The sequence below is a fragment of the Phyllostomus hastatus genome, unplaced genomic scaffold (assembly GCF_019186645.2).
Source record: "Phyllostomus hastatus isolate PE091 unplaced genomic scaffold, TTU_PhHast_1.1 phas_contig_210, whole genome shotgun sequence".
Taxonomy (NCBI): domain Eukaryota; kingdom Metazoa; phylum Chordata; class Mammalia; order Chiroptera; family Phyllostomidae; genus Phyllostomus; species Phyllostomus hastatus.
The window spans coordinates 1,110,501-1,130,316 of NW_025333737.1; the positions used below are offsets into that span (position 1 = coordinate 1,110,501).

Here is a 19,816-nt window from a genome sequence, read left to right on the forward strand (position 1 = left end):
GCCCATTCATTCTTTATTCAGGTAGCATACAAATCACTATAAAAACTTTACAAAAGAGCCTTAAGGAGCTACTGCCACCACCGTCCTCAGCCCCTGAGGCCCCAAGCAGAGGAGGAAGAGGAGAGAGGAAGGAAAGGGAGTCCTGGCAGTGTCGGCGTCTCTAAGGACTAGCAGGGAGACTGAGGTGACAGGGCATGGGACCAAGGGGCCCCATGGGCCTCGGGCAGGTAATGACTGAGGCCGTTGTGCGATGCTCAGCCTCCATCCACAGAGCAGGACAAGGCTGACCCACAGTGTCTAACCCCAGGACAGGGCTCTTCTCCCGAGTCACCCCCAGGACCTGCCTCTCCTGTCCCCAGCCAGGGCATCCAATCCCTCCTGTCCACCCCCCTCTGGTAAACAAACAGGGAAGTACCCCAGCCCACTTAAGGAATAACCCACCTACCTTCCTGACAGAAGTGGGTCCACAGCTGCCCCTCCTCCCTGCCCCACCCCACCCCAAACTCCCCAGAGGAGACAGAGAGAATGGCCCCCCTCCTCCTCAGACTGCCTGCCCTGCCCCCCGCCCCTAACCCCACAAAGCTGTTGGGAAAGAGTCACGTGAACTGAGAAGCTGGTCCAGGCAGGGACTCAGGATGCTGGAGCCCACAACCCCTCACTTGGGGCTGCTAGGCTGGGGGTCCTCCTCCTCTAAGGGGGGCACCAGTTTCAAGTCAGGGCCGAAGGGCTTGTCTCCTCGGGGGAAGGCTTTCAGCTTCTGGAAGGGGTCCCTGTTGTCAGGCGAATCCTGCTGCTCTTTGTGCTCTGGCTGTGCACCAGGGTTGGGGTTCCTCACACTGCCCACAAAGAGCGGCAGGCTCGTGGTGTCCTCGAGGATAAAGAAGAGGAAGGGGCGGTTCACGCTGAAGGAGGAGAGGGACATGCGGGACATGGCAGAGCTGGTCGCCGCAGCCGCCTCCACGCCCGCCTCACTGAGCTCCAGCGTGGACTGATGCTGCACACTGGACACCACCAGTCCTTGCTCCGAGATTCCTCGCAGGTCTGGGGCCAGAAACAGCTCCTGCAAGCCTGCCCAGGGTGACAGATGGCTGGTCAGAGCTGCCTGCTGCCCCACAGGCTGCCCGGCCCTGCCTAGGAGGGTGTCAGGCATCCTGACCAGGGAACAGCTGGAACCCACAGATCCCTGGCTAACGCCTGCTTAACCTTGAAGTATCAACTTAAAGGTTACTTCCTCCAGGAAGCCTTCCTTGATCCCCAGCTCCAAAGTCCCGACAGGTGCCTTTTCAATGTTCTTCTGGGTAAAATGGAGAGAAGCCCTATGTCTTATCACTTACGCTGAATCATAAGTACTGACTCCTCATCTGCCCACTCCATTAAACTGAGCTCTTTGTACAGAGGGCTCCCACTGCCTAGCACAATGCCGCTTGCAGGAGAGCCGGTGAGGCTCACATACCACCCCTGGCTGATTTTCTACAGCACTGTCTCAAGGAAGAGCAGGTCCCCATTCCCTAGGCCGCCCAGCACACCCCAAGACAGAGGCCCAGGGCCTCCCATCAAACCCTCTCACTTTCTTAAGCCTCAGAAAAGGCAAGGACATGAGGCTAGCTTTGTCCCTGACCCCCTGCCAGTTGGGGGCTTCCTCCTCACCCAGCCTGACCTAGGTGGCGGCCCCATGCCCAGCCTCCTTACCCAGCTGGCTGAGGGTGGCCACCAGGTCCAGGTGATATTTCAGACGCAGCTTAGGCAGCTGGACCTTGGTGGGCCTCTCCCGCTGCAAGGGCTGATGCAAGATGTCCCAGCTCAGGTTGGCCAGCACCTGGGACACGTTCCATTCAAAGGAGGTAGGCACGATGACCACGAAGCTCATATTGTTCTTAAAGGGGAAATGAGCCACCTACAGACAAAGGATGGAGGCAACATGAGGACCAGACGGCTCCCAGACCAGGGTGGGTCTGGGCCAGCACGAGCTTCTGAGACCAGTGGACTGGGTGCCAGTCCATCCTTCTCAGGTATGATCACACCTCCCCGAGCCACCGGTTCCTCACCTGTAAAGTGGAGTAACACTCCCTGCCCACCTTGCAGGTTGACATGTGACCAAAAGAGACAGCACTTTTAAAGCTTCTAGCAGAATGTCTGCGCTTAGGCCCCGTCAATAAATGGCGTTTCTCTATCTCTTCATCTGCTACTACCTGCTAGCCCTAGGACTTGGGGTGAAAAATCGCCTGTGGTCCCCTTTCCATTTCTCCATGTATTCAATGGACGTGGTTTGTTAGTTTTCAAACTGTGCTACAGAGCGGCTGCTGCCACAGGTGGTCCTCTCTCTACCCCCCTCACCTACAACAGCCCTGTATATTTGCTGTGACTTGGGCTAAGATTTTATGTAAACAGGTTTCTGCCACTCAGGAAGTATGAAAGCCGCTGGGCTTGATGGTCTCTTGCAGCTTTGACTCCTGCGGTTCTCAGCAGGCCCCGCCGGCAGGACCCCTACGAGTGGGAGGAATACCAGCATCTGGCCGCCAGGCTGCCTACACAGTGCCCGAGAGCAGGGAGGACAAAGAGTGGAGACAGAGGGCGAAGGAAGAGTGGGCAGGAGATAGCCTGGAGGGAAGGAGCCACAGCAGGAAAACTGGTGGGGTGGTAAACCAGACATCTGCCTTTTGGGGTGAACTGGAGAGAAGCCGGGACACTGCTGCCTGGTTCTGCCTCGCCGCCCACTGCCCTCAGGAGGGCTGCAGAAGCAGATGCGGCCTCGCTGGAGCCTCGCTGGAGCTAGGCAACACTGCCGTCTCAGCCCGTGGCCACAGGCACCAGTTCTTCAGACCCATCGATCAGTGATGAAGCCGAAGGGGCCCCATTTAGGCCAGGAGCAAGGGAGTCTACACCTGAGATGGCTCGGAATAGCACTCCGTCCAACCAGAACGTTCCATCAGGATGCTGACAAATCCATCCCAGTCAGACCCTCACTTCTAAGGAGCACTGTGGGGCACCCAGGTGTGGGGGTGCTGAAGCCCCGAGGGGCTGCATGGCCACTGAGGTGCCTGCCCCACAGCCCATGGTCTTTGTAATATAACCCCCACAACCAGGGATCACCTGGACCTCCACTCAGTGCCCCTTCTCAAAAAACGACCACTTGACCTAAAATAACTGACCCAGTCACTAATACATCACCTTTTAAAAATGTTTTCCTTCATAACACTTATCACTAACTGAAATCGTCCTGTTGATCTTTGTGTGCTCGTGTGCTGTGCGCCTTCCCGCCGGAGAGCAGGGAGCAGGGCGCCCCTTGTGTTCCGCTAACTCCCGGTGCCTAGAAGAGAATCCGGTGCACAGCAAATGCTCGATGTCACCTTGTTGAATAAATGAATCTCAAAGAGCCTGGAGCCCCAGCCCCCTGGGTGGGGGCATAGTGAGACCTTTCACAGCCACATGTCCCCGGGACAGGACTGCGGGGAAGGTGGAGACACGCCTCCCCACCGCTGAGCCTGCTCCCTAGCCTGCCTAATTCCTTCCCCACCTCCCAGCTCCTGGGCCCGGCCTGGGCATCAAGGGTGACCTGTATCTCTGGCTGCTCCAGCGAGAACCAGTGCAGAGGGTACATGAGGGCCTGCATCATGTCCACTGGCACCATGAACTGCTCGTCCAGGTGGAAGGTTTCTCTCCGGGTGAGGCTCGGGTCAAACTTGCTCTTCCAGAAACCTGCATCCAGCAGAGGGCAGGGGCCACGTAGGCTGGGACCAGGGTGGGTCCTACATCACCAGGCTCTTCCCCATCCCACCCAGAACCCCTTCGAGGGACAAAAGGTGAGGGCCAAGACCCCAGAGGGCGTTGCACCAGTTGAAACACAGTTGATCTGAGGTCTCTTTTCTTTTGCGATTTTAAAACCTGGGCGCACATTTTTCCCATGCCTTGCCACACTCTCAGGAACATCCACTTGGGCCTTTCCAGACTCAGTTTCCTTCTAGGGTACTCCCTCCACAACAGTCCAATCCAGTTCCTGGGCCCCTCCCTACCACACCGTTGCCTGTCTCCCACCCTCCCCCAAGTGACAACCCAGAGAAGTCCCTGCCTCCTTGCTCAGCCCTGAGGAGGAAGAGGGACCCTCAGAACAAAGGCTGCACAGCCAGCTCAGCCTACAGGGCGGGGGTCAGAGCTGCCAGGGTGGGCGTCCAGAAAAGAGGGGGACCGTACCCTGGAAATGGATGGCATTGAGGAGGAGCAGCACCGTGTCATCAGATAACTCCGAGAGGAAATCCTCGATCTTCCCCTCCGTGGTTTCCTTCACCCATTTGTTGATGTTCGCCAAGTCGTCCCCCTTCCTTCCCATCAGGTTTATGGGCTTTGCGCCAAAGAGATGTTCTGATTGTTTCAGGAAATCCTCTTTGATGGGAAATCCTACACAGAAGGGGCCACAAGCTGCTCCCAGAGCTCAGGCACCACAATGGTTCAGCTGGCGACCTGAGACCAAGCTCATCTCCCTCATCCTGCCCCCCCCAGGGCACTACCTAGGGACCCCCCTACCACCAGCACCTACCTTTCTGCAGGTACATCCTGGCAGCCATTCGGAATGCCCCAGGACCCAGGTCCTGGCAGAGGCGGCTCAGCAGGTGGGGGAGGCAAGGCCCCGAGTCTGCATGCAGCACCTGCTGCAACCGCTGCAGCGTCTGGTTCTGCGCACCTGAGGGGACCCCAGCGGCTGTGGCCCAGGCCAGGTTCCTTCCCACCACCACTGTCCACCCAGTCCCTCTCGAGTGCCCACAGTGAGCACAGCCCTGGGACCACACACCCTCCTCATGCCCACTGAGCTGGTCTGAGTGCCAGCCCCCCAGGTTCTACTTCCATCTCTGCTGCTGCTGACAGTCTGGGGGACCACGCCTGGCGAAAACTGTCATCACTCTCCGGACCTTGGTTTCTCACAGTGAGACCCTCCAGTCCAGTGGAGACATTGTAGCTATCAAACTCTTGCATGAAAGTCACCAGAAGCAGATCCCTGGGCCCAGCCCCTGGGAATCTGATTCACAGAAATGGGAGGTGGGCCCAGGAATCTGCATTTCCACCAAATGTCCAAGTGACCCCGACAGAGGAGTAACTCTGAAGTAGTGGGTCCCTGCTGTCCTCCCAGCTCTGCTGGTCTAGACAGGTGCTGCCACAGTACCTAGTGCCAGGTGAGACAGTGCCAGGGCCACACTCAGGGGCGACAGGACGAGGTTGGGGCTGGTGGACCTCTGAGCCACCATGGAGAATAGGTCTGTGGTGAAGGCCATCATGGCCTTGGCCAGCCTGCGGGTCTGCTCCGGGGTTGGGGCCGCCTTGCAGTCACCCAGGGCCTTCTTCAGGGTGGGCTGGCCCCGAAGCTCCTGCGGGGATATATCAGGGGCCAGGGGGGCGGGGCAGGGGTCAACTCTGGGTTCTGTGTTGGAGATCTCCTTTACAGATCCATCCTGTACCTGGGGACAGCAGGGCCTTGTCCCAGTCCTGACACATTCTGGGGACTGGATCCCTTCCTCTGGTCCCTCTCACCCTTTCCCTTCAGTCTCAGCCTCCAGGCCATGCCCCCCAGTTCCCTCACCCCTGCAGATTGGGCCCCTATCCATGGGTCCCGCCCACTCTTTCCCAGCCCCACCTGGTTGTACCTGGTTGCCCAACTTGAGGAAGCTAAGTGGGGACAGCTTCTCCTGATTTGGCCCAATCACTATCTGAAGAAAGGAGGAAGCAGGTGGAGAGGGACCTTCCCCCAGGTCCCCCACCCTGTACAAGCCACAGGCAACACCCCTCAGGGCCTTCCTTCCTGTCAAGCCCCCTCCCTTCCCAGTACCTGCTGGCCCAAGGGCTCCGTGGCGCTTGCTGGAGAGAACTGTTGAATGAGGAATGAGGAAAGGAGGGGGAACCCCCTCAGAGTCACACCCTCCCACCCCCCACCCCTCTCTTCTTCCCTCTCAGATCTCTCCCACCTCCCTGCCCCACCAGACCCAGGCCACCACGCAGGCTCACCACAGAGCAGGGGCTGTGCAGGCAGGACAGGATGAGCACCAGGAGCCCCCGAAGCAGCGCCATGTTCCTGTGCGGGACAGGAAGCCTGGGTTCCAAACTCGCCCCCCTCCCCACGTACTGTCACCAATTATCTGACCTGCTACCTGAGGCCAAGCCCACCCCCACCAGGGACCCGCCCGTGTGACCGCCGGCTGGCAGAGTCCCGCGGGGACAATGTCAGCTACGGCACCTGCCCCAGAACACACCCACCGGCAGTGGCTCTCAGCTCTGAGGGGTGGGGTCCCCCCGAACTGTGTCCTCTCTTACGTTTGCTGGTTTTTCACAGTTCGTGCACTGAAAATGTTTCAGTTCACAGGGGGGAAATAGTATCAAAAAAAGACCGTCCTCGTTCTTCAAGGCCTGGCATTGTCAGACCTGGGTTTCAACCTAGACTCTGATCCTTGCCGGAGGAACTTGGACATCTCCCTTAAAGGCCCTCTGGGCTTATTTTGTAAAATGGTGGCACAAGTCCTTACCTCCACCCACGGGTATTGTGAAGGCCAAAATAAGACAGTCTTTGTGAGCCCTGAGTACAATAGCTGGCACTCGTAATGACTATTGTCAGCCTAGCCCAAGGTCCCTCTTCTGAGAACCTGGCCCTGTACTCGGCACCGTCCCCAGATCTCTATCCTTCTGGCCCACCGTTTCTGGCTGTCTGGTCTGGTCTCGTCCACAAGGGTGGACAGGCCAGTGAGGCCCTGAGGTCTCAGCAGGAGTGGTGGGTTGGCCCCGAGAGCCGTCTTGTTGACCCAGCAGCAGAACCCAATGAATGACTCTGGCCAGAGCCACCTTTGGACTTATGGGAAATGCTCTGCCCAGGCGGTCTCCGGGAAGCCGGGCTGGCAGACAGTAGGAGGGGATGGACAAGTCCAGGTCTAGCCTCAGAGCAGGCCTCACACGCCCTGCCCCCGTCTTGGGGCCGGTCTTTCTGGGAGATCATTCTACTACCCCCTGGCCTCACCCCCGTCACACACAAGGGCCCTTGGCCCAGGTTCGATCCCCAACCTGGGCTTTTGAATCTTTCTGGCCAGAAAATACCTCCAGTTTTTCAAGTCCTGAAGAGACTGCCCCTGGATCCCCCACCTTGGCCCCACATCATGCCAACAGGCTGGGAAACAAGAGTCCTCCTGAATAAATTCATCCCAGACCCCCTCAGCCAGGTGGGCAGCTCCTACCTCATCTCACCCGAGGAACAGGCCGAGCCACCCCTCCCCTCATACCTCTGCGGGCTCCTCTCTGCCGCACACGATGTCCCTCTGGCTCCGCTTGGGTGCTCCCCACGCTCTGCCCGGGCTCCAGCCAGCCCAGCCGAGCCCTCTCCTCCCACCGGGACCTTTGCTCTCAGCCAACCCCTGCTCAGACTGCTTTCCCCTCCGGTAAATATTGACCTGCATATCCGTTAAACATTGATATGGGGCCACAAGCCTCTTTCCCACCAGAGCATCTAATCCTGAGTCGGCCGCCTGGAACCACACAGATTTAGGTCCCAGCTGAGCCTGGAGAAAGGAGGTTCAGGAGACAATGGAGGCGGCTGTCCTCATCTGGAGAGCAGATCCAGGAAGGACAGGGATCTTCCAGAGACCCCATTGGGGGGGAGTTACCCCCGCTTCAGTCGGGCTCAGAGAGGCTATGTAGCCTGCCCAAGGGCTCAGAGCTGGGCTCAGTTACATCCAGATTCCTACTTCCAATGTCCTCTCTCTCCCCCACAACTGCCTCCCCATTCCAAGGGGAGGGAAGAGGAAGTTGCAGGAGCTCATGTAGGGAAGCCAGGATAGGGTGCCCAAACCAACCCATATGTGCCCAGGATCCTGGTTGGCTGCCTTCAGCTTGGGCCAGAAGGCAGAGGATGGGAAGAGATGCTGAGAGATGCAGCCGCTGTCAGCAACCTATCTCATTAGGAGCGATGCCTCCTTACCCTCCCCAAGGGTAAGGGTTCTGGAAGCTGGTGTGGCTTCAACCACCAGAAGCCCTGTCCCCCGTGCTGCCTGAAGAACAACGGTCAGGCTGCCTCCCCACCTCCTGCCTGACTCCTCACTGCCCTGCAGGCTGTGGGCTCTCAACCTCCCCCCACCTGACACCACTGCCAAGAAAAGCCTCACTCAGGTCCATGACTCTTCCAAAGGGTTTATTGGTCATATTTACATCTATTGCAAATGGTGAGGAGGCGGCAGGGGCCCAGACCCAGTCCTTATCTCTGCTCCAGAGCATGAGGACCCGGGGACACCAGAGTCTTCCTGGGCCCTGAGAGAGACCTGAGATGCAGAGATGGAACTCTTCTTGTCCCTTCTCTCAGGGTCTTGGGCTCCACCCCCACCCCCTCTCAGGGGTTCTGGGCTCCGAGTCTGCCTCCTCAGCTCAAGGCACAAACACTGGTTAGGGGTAGGCAGGCAAGGCCTGGGCTCACTCCTGGCAGGCACCAGCTAGCCCAGCCCACCTTCCTTTCCCTGTCCTGACCTCTTCCTTGGCCTAGTGATCCCACACTGGGCAGGGCCTGGCTGAGTGGACGCTTAAACCCCAGCCTAAAGCCCCTAACTCCGGGAGTGCAGCCAGCCCTCCGTAGAAGCTGGAGCCCAAGCACCATGAAGCCCTGGACTGGGGCGTTTCTCTGTCCTTGGGGGAGGGGGGCAGGGAGCCCAGAGGCACGGGGAGGCTTTGCTGGTGACTGGGTGGGCAGGACCAGTCTCCCTTCCTCTACCCGAGCTTCCCTGTCTCCATGTGAACCCAGGGGCAGAGCTGGGGAAAGAGGGGCCAGCGATGCTTTCCCAGATCCTCCCCTGCTTTCTGCTGGCTAGGAGCAGCGTCTCCCCGAGCCATGAATGAGATCCCTACTGACAGCCTTGGTGGCTCTGGGGGTTCAGGAGCCCAGACTCCAACTCTGTCCAAGCTGGCAGGCCATGGGGGGTACACTGGGCGTGGGGCCTGAGGCTTGCCTAGAGAGGGTTGCTGGGGAAACAAGGGTGAGGGGGTACACTCCCAAAGGTCTGCTGACCCGGGCCTGACCAGCTCCCACCTCAGGCTATGCCAGGAGGCGAACGACCCCATTGTCTGAGCCCAGCAGGAGGTGGCGTTTGGTGGGCAGCAAGGCCAGGCTGGTGAGTGTGCCCCGGAAGTTCTCAGAGCTGAGCTTGGTGGTGGCCTGGGAAGGTGGCTCAAGCAGGGAGCAGACCCCAATCTTGTTGGCCACTGTGCCTGTGATAACCTCGCTGCCGTGCAGGTCGAAGGCGTGGACGGGGTCGGACGCCGACTTGTAGTGGTGCGTGGGCTTCTGCTCCAGCTCCTTCCAGACGGTCAAGGAGTGATCAGAGGAGGAGCTGACCAGGACGCTGCCCTCCGCTGCCTGCTCAGGGAGAGAAGAGCCTCAGCAGGGCCTGGGCCTCCCGTGTGCCCACCAAGCCCCAGGGTCTTCCCGTTTCCTCCCATAGTACCTCCCGGGAAGATGAGGTGTCTAGAGGGTTGGCAGGCTGCCACCCTCCCACATTATGTTAATGTTAGTTAATATGCATACACTAAAATTTCATTAACCTACTCACCACTCTAGTTTGAGCACTCACTATGTTCGGGCATTGTTAGGCATGCCTCATTACCACATTTAATCTTTGTAACAGCTCTGTGAGGTCAATGCTGTCATCGTTCCAATTTTACAAAGAAAAATGAAGGTGCAGAAAAGTAACCACACCAAGGTCACAGAGCCAGTACGTCGCAGAGCCAGGACTGACCCCAGAGCCCTCCTGAAAAGTCTGCACTGGAAACTCAGAATTTAGAGGCATCTCCAGGGTCCCCTGGGGGGTGCAGCTAGAGGGAGCCGGGGCAGCCTGCCCCCAGCGCCGGCGTAAGCGCATGTCCCCTGGCCTGGCCTGGCCTCCACTTCGGATGGGGAGGGAATCCCAGCTGCCTGGGAAAATCCTCCCACAGGTAGCCCTGCGCCTCCCCTTCTGTGCCTGCCTGAGCAGTTCCCTGAGGTCCGTGACTGAGAATGGGGTGGGGCAGTGGTTGGGGGCAGGATCCCCAGGCCTGCCCCTGCCCCCACCAGAGCAGCCAAGCAGGGGGCATGGACTCTGCTCAGTGGTCTGGGCACAGTAAACAGCCTCCCAGCTGAGCTTTATTTAACCTGAATTGGGTCACGGACAGGACCTGACCCCTGATCCTCCAGGCAAGACAAATATGGACAAGGGTTACTCATTAGAACATCTCCAGGGAGCAGCAGGGTCAGCTTGGCCCCCTGGTGCCCACCCCAAGGGCCTGCCTCCTGCCAAGGCCCCCACAGTGAGGCTGGCTCCTGACCCTCCCTTACATCTCTCCTAGGGCACATATCAGGGAGATCGGCCTCAGCCTGTCCTGGGTGGGCCCTAAACAGACGCGGGGACCCAGAGCCATGAAGGTGGGGAAGGGGCCCTGGTTTGTCACCTTGATCTGCAGGATGTCCCCCTCATGGGCAGGCCAGCCTCGTAGAACCAGGCCCGTACGGGTGTCCAGGAGCACCATGAAGCCCGAGGAGAAGCCGGCCACAACGCTGCGGCCACTGGGACTAACAGCCAGGGAGCGGACCAGCCCAGGGTTCAGCCCGCCGCCCAGGCGGAACTCATGCTGCAGGCAGAGGGAGACAAGCTGAGGCACCACCACCGGCTCCGATCCGCTTCTCCCTGGGCTCCCGCTCACCCTCCAAGTCCCACAAAGCCAGAAGGCCTGAGTGTCCGTCCCCCAATCAAGGGGAGAGCGCCTCACATCACAGGCCAGAGTCCTCCCACCCCCAGGGTTTGCTGCTGTTGGTGATCTGTCTCCAAAGAGAAACTACGCCCTGGTCTTTCCTCTTTGGGATCTCTCCCTGCTTCCCAGCTAGGGCTCAGGGAACTGGACACCCCTGACCTGCAGGCCAGGCTTCCTGCAGTCCACGAAGCGCAGGGTTGAGTCAGAGCTGGCCATGGTGATGCTGGTGTGGGGAGCAGGCATGACAGCCACGGCGGTCAGGGGCACCCGGCTGTCCGACGGCTCCACTACGCGAAGGGTCTTCCCTGGAAAGGAAGGGGGCGGTGGATGTGGGGCCTCAGCAGCCAATGAAAGTGCCTTGACTCCTCCTATCCCCCAAACCACCCCACACCTGCCTCCCATAACCCACAGGATCCCAGGAAATGCTGTTTCTTGACCCTCCCACCTGCTTTCATGGCCAGGCTCCCATCTTCAAGGAACCTTTCTTCACACAGCGCCCCCTGACCAAATGCTCCCTTTGTCTCCCTCAGTGCTACTCCACCTCCTCTTTTTTAGCTGTATTTCTCCCTATAGCAATGCCAAAAAATAATCAAGCAACCATTTATCAAACATGTACTACATGCTAAATTTTAAGCCAAACCTTTGTGTTGAGCTCAACTACGTTGTTCTGATTCCCATTTGACAGATGGAAAAACCAACGTCTCCAATGGTAAAGTGACTGGCTCAAAGTCACTCGGCAAATAAGTGGTCAGGGGTCAATTCAAACTGAGGTCTAACAGATTCTAAGTCATAACTGCTCCTCTGCGTGACCTCACTGGGTCACCCAAAACCACACACATCATTACACCCCATCCACCCCACTCTTGGGCCCCGTTCCTAGAGGCCTAGTGGGGGACAGAATGGTGGCAACAGAACAGGCCTCATCTGGGCCCCTCACCTGTGAAGGGGTCCCAGACGTGCACAGCCCCATCACAGCTCACCACGTGCTGTGGGGCCTCAAGCTGGCCCACGAAAAAGACACTCTTGCGGTGCTGGGCGTAGATGAGACGTGGGGCTGTCTCGCTGGTGCCATCCCCCGAGTTGTAGAGTGGCCAGAGGCGCACGGTGCGGTCCTTGCTGCCACTCAGGAAGAAGTCCTCACTGCTCAGGGGAGCCACACACTTGACAGCCCCTGAGTGGCCCGGGAAGCTCTGCAGGCGGATCTGGTGGAAGTGAAAATGGGCATCCTGCTGGCTCACACCAATCTCGTACTGCCAGTACGCCAGCCAGTTCCCACTCAGCACGTGGGCACTCCGCGGCAGCTCCAGCTTCAGTGCATTGTCCTCACTTTTGCTGCCAAGGCCTCCGCTGCCCACTCCAGAGATAGGGCCCAGGGGGCCGGGGCTCTCGGGCTGAGAGTCATCAGGGATCTGGATGCGGTTCCCAACTAGGACACTCCCAAAGGTCCCCGAGTGGCTGTCATCCTGGGGGCAGCCACCACCCTGGGGGTCCAACTCAAGGCCAGTGCTGGGCACAGTGGGCTCCACGCTGGTAGGGCTGCGGCTGTTCGGGCTGATGCTCTCCAAATACAGCCCCGCCAGCTCTCCCACCAGCTCATGGTTAGGGATGATTTTCTGGATGATGTCACCTGGATTGAAATAGAAATGGACCTAGGATTAGGGAAGATAAAAGGTGGCTGCCACCACCCACCCAAGGGCTTGAGAACCACAGAAGACAGGGCAGGTACTGGCTGTGCAACTCTCAGCAAATCTGACTGTTCATTTCTGAGCCTCAGTTTGTTCCCCAGGAAAACGTGGGCTCATTCATTCACTATGTACATGTGAGCATCTTCTACATGTGCTGGGCACCAGAAGAGCGAACAAGACAGGTCACACTCTCCCTCCCACAGCTGAGGTCTTCTTAGTGGAGGGATGACAGCTTATCTGATCCCAGGGATACTCCTTCCTCTCAGGGAGACGACACCTGTCGGCACGCAGCACAGTACCTGGCCTGCACTGTACAGGAGGCGACGTAAACAGGGGGCTGCTCATTCCTCTTAGACAGCTCCTAGAGACGTCAGTTCGTCGGCCTGACTCCCCTACCTTCCTCAGGAAGATGCCAGGCCACTCCTGGCCCTCTTTGCTGGCTAATGCTCAGTCTGTTACCATGTCACCTTGGGACTCGAGGACTGAGGCCAAATTCCTTTGCTCTAACCCAGAAAACAGCCTCACATCCACTACTGACTCTGAGGGCAAGGGGAGCATGGGACCCTCCCAGGGGAAGAGATGTGGCCATGGAGGCTGTGTGAGGGAAGGTGAGGGGGCAGTACCCAACAGGCAGGAGAAAGGCACGTAGATTGTGTACGCCATCTCTAAGGTGAACACCTTCTGCAGCTCATCCAGCAGGGCGGGGTCCACCAGCCTCTGCTGCCCATCAGAGAAGACCACCTCCGGCAGCTGGCCCTCACTGCGGCCCACGGGATCCAGCTTCAGATCCTGGGGGAAGGAAGCCCAGGGAGTCAGCTGAGTCCACGGCCCCTGCCCAGCTCACCCCAGCCAGATAGGTCTACCCACTTGGTGCCGAAGTTCATGCAGCTGGGAAAAGACTTGAAAGAAGGTGGCCACAGGCTCACTCAGGTGCTGCTGGACCATCTCCTGCCCAATGCGCAGGCAGATGAGGGCGATGAGGCTAATGGTTTTCATACACAGGACAGTCCGGGCCTGGGCTCCACTTGGGAACCTAGAAAGAGCTCATAAGCTCCAGCTCCCCAGACTGTGGAACTTGCCCACAATCTATCAAAAACTGTAAGCAAAAGGAGCTACAAGACCAAGTGGTCTAAACCAGATGAGGAAACTGAGGCACAGAAAGAAGCTGTAGCTTGCTCAGGGTCATACAGCTGGGATCAGAACCAAGACACTAGGCCCAGTGTCACTGGACTGTCCCCTAAGCTTCCCAGCCCACACCCCCATACCCTACTCAGCTGGGCTGCTCCCCACAGGGTGGGACAGGGGCCTACCCTGTGACGAGGGAAGTAAGGAAGCTGAGCACAGGCAGCAAGACCTCGTGGCTGATACGGGGCAGGATGTCCATGAGGGTGGTGTCCGAGAGGTACACAATGATCTTCTGGGTCAGAGTCACCGCTGCCAGCAGCCCGGCCTCCTTGCGGCTGTTCAGTCGACTGGGGCTTGACGTGCTACCTGGGGCCACCTAGGGCCACAGAGTGGATGAGGGCCAGGCTGCCTCAGAGAACCCCTGGAGGCCCCAGAAACCCCGGGTCAGCCCTTAGGCTCCTCAGACCCCTAGCCCCCAGCCTGCCAAGTCAGGGACTCACCAGGTAGCTGATGTAGGGCAGGTACTGGTAGGTGAGAACGGGCTCCCCGTACAGATGGGCGATGTGGAGGAGGCAGCTGAGCACGGGCCCCGACACTATATCACCCAGGACTGGTCTCTTCTGGTAGATGTTGCCAGCACTCAGTGGGAGGCTGTCACCACTGCTCACCGTGAACTGCTGCCGAGTGGACCCTGCCAAAGAAAGGCCAGAAGCCTTGAGTGCTAGTGGAGGGAGGGGGCTAGGCTCCAGGGTTTGTGGTAACCACTCCCGATTACTCTAGCCTGGGGGCTGCCCCATGCCCTACCTAAGGAAGGAAGGAGCTTCCAGATGGGGACCCAGGACCTGGCCGAGAGGTGGTGGCTGCAGCGGGAGTGGGAAGGGTCCCCCATAGGGGGCAAAGCTGGGCAGAGGGACTTTGAGGAGCTTCATCTCCAGCATTGACCACGGGACTTACCAACGTAACACGATGTCAGCAGGCGGAGCAGGTTGCGAGCCACGTGGCGAGAGGCCACAGTTGGGCCCAGCTTGGCGGACAGCCAGCGGACCATCTTGCAGGCCGTATCTGCAGGACAGGAGCAGGCCCTGAGCTCATCAGATAATGGTGGCGGCTCACCATTCCTCCTACTCCACCCCACAGCACCCCACCTAGCCAACTCGGGCCACAACTCTGCCAAGGAGCCCAGCCTGAGACTGATCACCCCACACTGTCATCCTACATTCAGCAGTGCAGAGGGGCCTGTGGGACTCTGGCTTTGGGGCTGCTCCAGGTTACCCTTTCAGTGAATCTCCTCCAGCTCACAAATGAGGCCTTGGCTGCACACTGGCCACTGCCCCCTCTAGCCTCTGCTACCCCTCTTCCCTCCGCTCTCCAATCATGCTGGCCTTTCACTGATTCTTTTTTTAAGATTTTATTTTTTCATTTTCAGAGAGGGGTAAGGGAGGGAGAAAGAGAAGGAAAGAAACATCAATGTGAGAGAGAAACATCAGTTGGCTGACTGTTGTATGCCCCCAATCAGGGACCTGGCCCGTGATCCTGGCACGTGCCCTGACTGGGAATCAAACCAGAGGCCTTTTGGTTCACAGGCCAGAGCTCAATCCACTAGGCCACACCAGCCAGGGCCTTTCACTGTTTCTTTAATGGAACCATGACTGCCTCCAAGCTTTGCACAAGCTGTCCATTCTGCAAAGAGTGCTCTTTCCCCTGCGGACTCTGGGACTTTTGCCTAGCTACTTCCTACTCATTGAACCTCAGCTGGCCCTCCTTTCGGGAAGTCTCTGACCTGTGAAAACTAGATCTAAGCCCCATTTTGTATTCCCTTGGAGCACCCAGCCGTGTCCTTTATAGCACCACCATAATGTGCACTGACCTAAGACTGTCTGCACGCCCTGGCGGTGTAGCTCAGTGGATTGAGCATGAGCCTGCAAACCAAGGGGGTTGCTGGTTCAATTCCCAGTCAGGGCACATGCCTGGGGTGTGGGCCAGGTTCCCAGCAGGGGGTGTGCAAGAGGCAACCACACATTGAGCTCATCTCCTCTGTTAGGTGTAGGCTCCAGGAGGGCAGGCCCTTATCTACTGCTGTGTGTGGATCTGCTCCATCCACTCCTTGGAACAGAGTGGCTGCTCAGCAAATGTTGAGTGAAAACCAGGTGACTGTTTGGCCTCTACCTCAGGCCTGAGTACTCACCAAGAAGGATCTTCTGTTCTTGGCCCTCCGACTGCTCGTTCAGTGGCTCCTCCTCCTCCTCCCCATGTGCCCCGCCATCATCCGTCACAACCGTATCCATGGAGAGCACCGTGTTGGAGAGAGTGAGCTCAGATGTCCCAGTGACTTCATCTTGCTCTCCCTCCTCCTCCTCCTCCTCCAATACCACACAGCCTTCCTCCTCCTCCTCTTCCTCCTCTGAACCTTCACTTTGCTTCAAGTCCTGGCTGCTGTCACCTGACCTGAGGCTGCTCTTGTCCACAGGGGCACCCCCTTCGTCTGCGGCCCGCTCCTCGCCCAGGGAGGTCTCACTGGCGCTGCTCTTGTCACTCAGCTGGCCCAGGCTCATAGCCTCAGGCTCCTGGGGCTGCGGAGACTCAGCCACATAGAGCCCAGCTTGGAAGTCCTCTGTCTCAGAGAGGTCTGCCTGGTCGTGGAAGCTGACACCGGATGTATAATCTGGGAGCCCCAGACCCGAGGAAGCAGCAGGCTCCCCATCCATCTGAATCTCCTCCTCAAAGGCACAGGAGCTGGGCCTGGCCCCTGGGAGCCCACTTTCCTCATCCTCAGCAGCCCCTACCAGGCCCTTGCTTTCCTCCTGGGAGGCCTCCACACCAGCCAGCACCTGCAGGACATGGGGCAGCAGGTGGATGAGAAAGGCCTGCAGGCCCAGACGCACTATCAGCTGGGCCACAAAGCAGTCAGTATACAGGTAGAAGCGGCCATGGAGCCTGCAGGGGCTCTCGTAGGCACCAATGAGAGGCTTCAGTAGGTACTTATTAGCATTTTTGGGGCCTAGTGCCTTGGCAACAGGTTCAAACAGGTACCAGGCCGTATACACAGCAGTGTGCTCCTCAGACATGAGTGACAGCACAAAGGGCAGCAGGATCTCCAGGCCCTCAGGGGTGATGTCACTCAGCACTGCACCCAGCTGTTGCCACAGAGCAAAGACCAGCTCTCGGCCCTGAGCCTCATCCTCCACACGCCTTGCCTGGTAGAGGAGGATGAACTTGTGTAGTGCTGGGAAGTATGGAGGGAAGGGAACCACAGAGCTGAAGGGGCTGAGGAGCTGGGCCGGGCTAGCTGGGGGCAATCCCTCGGAGACAGGCCTGTACTCAAACAGTGGACCCATCTTGCCCCTCCTGGCTCCCACAGGGCCTTCAGGTTCACTCAGCTGCAGGAGCATGTCCAGCACGGGCTGCAGAGACACGGGGACCTCCTTGGAATGGCGTGTACACAGCCCCCGAACAGCCTCGAAGCGTATGCACAAAGGCACATCAGGCTGCAGTGTTCGGACCCTGGTGGCAAACACCATCTCTGCCAATAGGACACCCAGTGCCTGCATGTCCCGATGGAAGAAGTCCTGCAACTGCACAGTTGGCTGCACCTGGGGCTGCTCAGGCACCTCCAACTGGCCCCCTAGGCCTTTGGTCAGAAAGCTGCCTAGCTTCTCCAGCTCTTCCAGGGCCTGTACGGGATTGAAGCCCTCCGGAAGAAGAATCTTCCCTTCCTCACCTTCCCCAGGGTCTGCCCCAGCAACTTTGTTCTTGCGGCCTGGTCGAGATGCCGAGGCCACTGAAAAAGACAGGAGGCCTGAGGCTTGACTGGAGGAGCAGGAGGGGCCCAGCTGGTCACCTGCTTTCCCAGCAAGGGAGATGGAATCCAGAGCTTCTGTGGCCTGCTCCAAGTCATCTTCCCCTGCCACAGGCCTGTCTCTGACCCAGCCCGCCTCACAGGGAGTGGCCTCCAATACCAGCCTGCCCACCCCATTTGTAAGCTGCCCTGGGAAGTCCTCTCGGCCTGTGCTCTCCTGGATGGTCTGGAACAATAGTCTAGAGATGAGGGGAGGCTCAGGAGCAAGGGCAGGGGTCCCAGCCAGGCGCTGAGGGTGTGGCTGATCGAAGAGCTGCACCACACCATAGTTGGCCAGGTGTGTGTGGGCGTCCACCAGGTGCAGACACACATTCTTCTCCTTTACAGCTTCCTTGCCCTGGAGCTTGTAGCCGAAGGTGAGATCGATCCAGTGGTGAAGGTCCTGGGACACCTCACGGCTCTCCAGCAATACCCGGTGGGCAGCCACGAACTCCTGGCTGGAGCTGCACCAGGCCGGCACATCCAGGTCAGGCATGTCAGGGTGAATGGAGCAGAAGATAGAGGGATCAGTGTAAAATTCAGGGATACACTCGTCGGGTGTCCAGCTCTGCATACGCTCCATGCTGGCAGGGTACTCATGGGGCTCCCACTGGGCCCGTACATGTCCACAAAGCACCGGCCGGGGTGTGCGCCGAGCCTTGTACACATAGTATGTGATGTCAGACAGCACATCTGAGATGTGATGAGGAACATGAGGGGGTTCCCCACCACCCGCACCGCCAGCTACAAACGCCTGCCGTGTCATCTCATATGTGAAGTCCAGCTGCTTATCTCCCTTGTTGAGGCGGAACTTGGACTTGCGCAGGTCTCGGAAGCGCCCGTGGGGTATGGTGAAGTCCACCACCCAGGGCAATACTGGGTGGTAGTTGGGATCCCCCTGCCGCCGACCTGCCAACCGATTCAGGTGCATGAGGTAGTGGAAGTTGCTGATGCGGCCATGGACCCAGTCTAGCACAAGGCCTCCGAGTTCCTCTTGGCAGGTAGGACATCCAGGTCCTCCTCCTCCTTCCTCTCTGAAATCAGTGCATGCCCTGTCTCTTGCTACAGGTGTCTCCTCGTTCTCATCCTCCTCCAGCTTCTCATAAGCACTCAAGTCCAGCCGGAGCTCGCTGCAAAGTTTCTCATCCACAGAAATGTGGTGCAAAGATAGGGCCCCACAGGCTAGTCCATGGCGGTGACAGGCATCCATGGCCCTTAACACACGGAAGAGAATGAAGAGCACCTTGGCTTGGCTGTTGGTCAGCTTGGCAGGGCTGAAGGTGACCACATCATGCAGAGTGAACTGCACGTAAGGGTGCACCACATACAGCATCTCCAGCGACTCCAGTAGGGCCTCCGCTCTCAAAAGACTGGGGCAGGCGGGGCTGCCCCTCGGAGGACAGGGGCCATCTCTGGCATATGATGGGCATTGGGTAGTTTCACCCACTGGCATGAAAGAGCAGCCATAGACCCTCTGCAGAGCTTGTTTTACTGAGTCCAGGGCAGGGACAGCTGAGGGTGCAGGGCTATGACTATAGGGCTGCCCATAAGTATGATATGCATGGCGCCACAGGTTTCGATAATTCTGGGCAGCCACATCCTTCATGAAGCGATTGAGAGTCTCGGGGCTGCAGGTGCCCTCCTCAAAGGTCAGGCCGCCGCTCAGCGGGTAGGACAGCCTCCTTTTCCGCAGTCCGTGCACCTCTACTCGAGTCCAGCCTGGAGGCAGCCTGTGCACGGATCGTTGCAGGAGAGCCCTGACTTCCGCTTCGCTGAGGCCCTCTGCCCGGGGGCAGGGCCCCGGGGGCCGGCGCTCGCGGAGGCTGGCCAGCCAGCGCGCTGGCACTAGGGCCACCACGTGGTTCCCCCCGGGGGCTGGCGCCAGTTGCCGGGCATCGATGTTCAGGTCCCTTTCCACGCTCTGGAGCAGCTCCAACATGTCAGGGCTTGGGGGCGGGGACCAGCCCTGTACCCCGGAGGTAAGAGCGACTTCCCGTCCCCTGCTTCCTGGGGCCATCCCCTCCAGGCTGCCAGGGGGCAACGCGGGACTGAGGCCGGCCACGGCCCTCCTCGCGACAGCTTCCGGGGTGCCAGATCGGCTGGGTAGGGATGCACTAGGGACAGGGCCTTACGCGGAGGCGGCGAGGGAGGACCAGGGACAGAGGAGCTGAGGGCCGGGATGCTCTTACCCCTCTGCAGGGTCCTGCATTCCGAGCGCTGAAGGGCGGGCGCTGAGGGGTGCCAGCGCCGGGCTTCACTGTGACTGGTCAGCTGACGTGACTCACGTGACTGCCCAGGCACGGAAACTACCGCACGTGGCTCCAAGGGGCGGGCCGGATCCCGCCTACCGCCAGCGCCACCTCCTAGACCTCCGGCCTGTCGCTCTGCTCAGGGCCGGTGGCAGGTTCGGTTCCTCAGGGGCTGGAAGGGGCCCCACCTG

At 58.9% G+C, this 19,816-nt stretch overlaps 2 protein-coding genes across 4 annotated transcripts; both read right to left on the bottom strand.

Moving 5' to 3' along the window:
* SERPINF2 (serpin family F member 2) lies at positions 1-7,398 on the bottom strand. Of its 3 annotated transcripts, none has more exons than XM_045837560.1 (10): positions 7,248-7,398; positions 5,989-6,055; positions 5,813-5,851; positions 5,631-5,693; positions 5,153-5,354; positions 4,532-4,675; positions 4,189-4,392; positions 3,554-3,696; positions 1,690-1,894; positions 1-1,068 (listed from the first exon to the last, which is right to left on the bottom strand). In XM_045837560.1, the coding sequence occupies exons 2-10, from the start codon at positions 6,049-6,051 to the stop codon at positions 656-658; spliced, it is 1,476 nt and encodes a 491-aa protein (XP_045693516.1). In that variant the 5' UTR covers positions 6,052-6,055; positions 7,248-7,398; the 3' UTR covers positions 1-655. The 3 variants fall into 3 exon arrangements, with proteins under 3 accessions (XP_045693516.1, XP_045693515.1, XP_045693517.1); XM_045837559.1 differs by lacking the exon at positions 7,248-7,398 and adding an exon at positions 7,203-7,227; XM_045837561.1 differs by lacking the exon at positions 7,248-7,398 and adding an exon at positions 6,504-6,738.
* A 730-nt stretch (positions 7,399-8,128) lies between these two features.
* WDR81 (WD repeat domain 81) lies at positions 8,129-19,660 on the bottom strand. The gene is made up of 10 exons (XM_045836241.1): positions 15,727-19,660; positions 14,496-14,603; positions 14,042-14,232; positions 13,727-13,917; positions 13,284-13,449; positions 13,040-13,205; positions 11,669-12,358; positions 10,891-11,036; positions 10,432-10,611; positions 8,129-9,364 (listed from the first exon to the last, which is right to left on the bottom strand). Exons 1-10 carry the CDS (start codon positions 19,391-19,393, stop codon positions 9,044-9,046), a joined length of 5,826 nt encoding a protein of 1,941 aa, XP_045692197.1. The 5' UTR covers positions 19,394-19,660; the 3' UTR covers positions 8,129-9,043.
* Between the last annotated feature and the right edge of the window lie 156 nt (positions 19,661-19,816).